The sequence below is a fragment of the Fulmarus glacialis genome, unplaced genomic scaffold, assembly GCF_000690835.1.
Source record: "Fulmarus glacialis isolate BGI_N327 unplaced genomic scaffold, ASM69083v1 scaffold22298, whole genome shotgun sequence".
In the NCBI taxonomy this organism is placed as follows: Eukaryota; Metazoa; Chordata; class Aves; order Procellariiformes; family Procellariidae; genus Fulmarus; species Fulmarus glacialis.
The window spans coordinates 7,466-8,837 of record NW_009227870.1 but is presented as its reverse complement, the minus strand read 5'-3'; the positions used below and the strand labels follow the sequence as shown (position 1 = coordinate 8,837).

Here is a 1,372-nt window from a genome sequence, read left to right as displayed (position 1 = left end):
GGGAAGGCAAGTGTGTGCCGCAGCCTGTGCAGCCACAGAGGTCAGCTCTGCAGCAGCAGGCAGGATCAGGCCTCCCTAGCAATGTACCCTGCTTTCCCAGCAATGAAGTTTAGCCTCTGTGCTCACCGGTGGTAAAGCTGAGCATCTGCTGAGCCTCCCCTGATGGCTACCAGACCCTGCCGCCGGGCCACTCTGGCTGCTGAAAGGACCCCCTGCAGCCCACCCCTTCCCCGCGGCCCATGTCTCAGAGTACTCCTCCACCTCCTCGGGTGCCTTTTCTGCCTCTTGCTTCTGGCTGGGACAGAGGCACCAGGAAAAGAAGTGCTGAATGTGCAGCGTGGCCCCGCTTAAGTCACTGCATGATCGGCGGCTTTTCCTTTTAATATCTGCAACCTGCTGTGAGCTCTCATATTCCAGCATCCCCCCTCCAGGAGAGCACAGAGGACCTCAGGGTCCCCCCGCGCTAGGCTGTAGGGGTGTGATTCGGCAGTAAGGCAGTGTGTGTGTTGGAGGGCAGGATTTCTAATAATACCCCGTTTAATTAGGGCAGGACGCACTCGGCCCGCTGCAGTAATGAGGTGGGGGTGCTGCTGCTCCCCTCTGCCAGGGCAGCCCCCGGGAGCAGCGTGGTACCTCGCTCCCTGCTCCGGCTCGCTCTGCGGGGACGCACGGGGGAAGCTCTGTCCTCCTTTCTGCAGTGCCGGAGTTATTTTTTGACCCGAGTGCCTCGTAGATTCACGACAACTCGCAGACCCGTTGTGCTTGTTCTGTGAGCAAGCAGCTATTTGCAACATATTTCACATTAACAGTGCAAGAATTTGGGTTGTTCCAGCTATTCTTCTCGTCTCCCTGGAGCACTGACACAGCAGCCGCTGATCGCAACATGAAGCGCTTCCTCGTGCTGTAGATGGGGAGGACGCTGCGGTAACTGACCCCTCTCTGGATTTGTCTTGCAGATATTCTCTCAAGAGTACATCAATCTTCTGCTTTCCATGTATTTCTTTGTGCTGGGGATCTTAGCCCTGTCCCACACCATCAGGTACAGCGGAGGGAAGGGTGCAACCGGGGCAGGGGTGTCCGAGGCTGCCCCTCTGCGAGGCAGCGGGGCGTTGAGTTTACTGGGGGCGTTTCTAGAGCACCATTGCCTTGCGGCAGAGCCAAGTCCCAGCTCGTAGGGTGTTTTCCCTCAGTGGTGTGAAGGGCTCTGCGGGGAGGCAAGTCCAGAGCATGCTGTGAACCCTTCCTCATGGGGCAGCCAAGGGCAGAACCAAAGTCTCGGGGGTCCCAGCAATCTGGTACCCCATTCAGCATCACTGGGAGAGCTTGTGGAGGTGTGGGTGGCCGCTGTTGTAGAAGCCTGTGGGCTAGCATA

The 1,372-nt window shown here is 58.2% G+C and overlaps 1 protein-coding gene across 1 annotated transcript in view; it reads left to right on the top strand.

The window, feature by feature from the left end:
- HM13 (histocompatibility (minor) 13) overlaps positions 1 to 1,372 on the top strand; it is a gene marked incomplete at its 3' end in the record, with an annotated part of 9,710 nt that overhangs the window by 1,601 nt on the left and 6,737 nt on the right. The window contains exon 3 of the mRNA XM_009583307.1: positions 957 to 1,039. Coding sequence (XP_009581602.1) covers positions 957 to 1,039 — 83 coding nt within the window. The remainder of the gene's footprint in view (positions 1 to 956; positions 1,040 to 1,372) is intronic.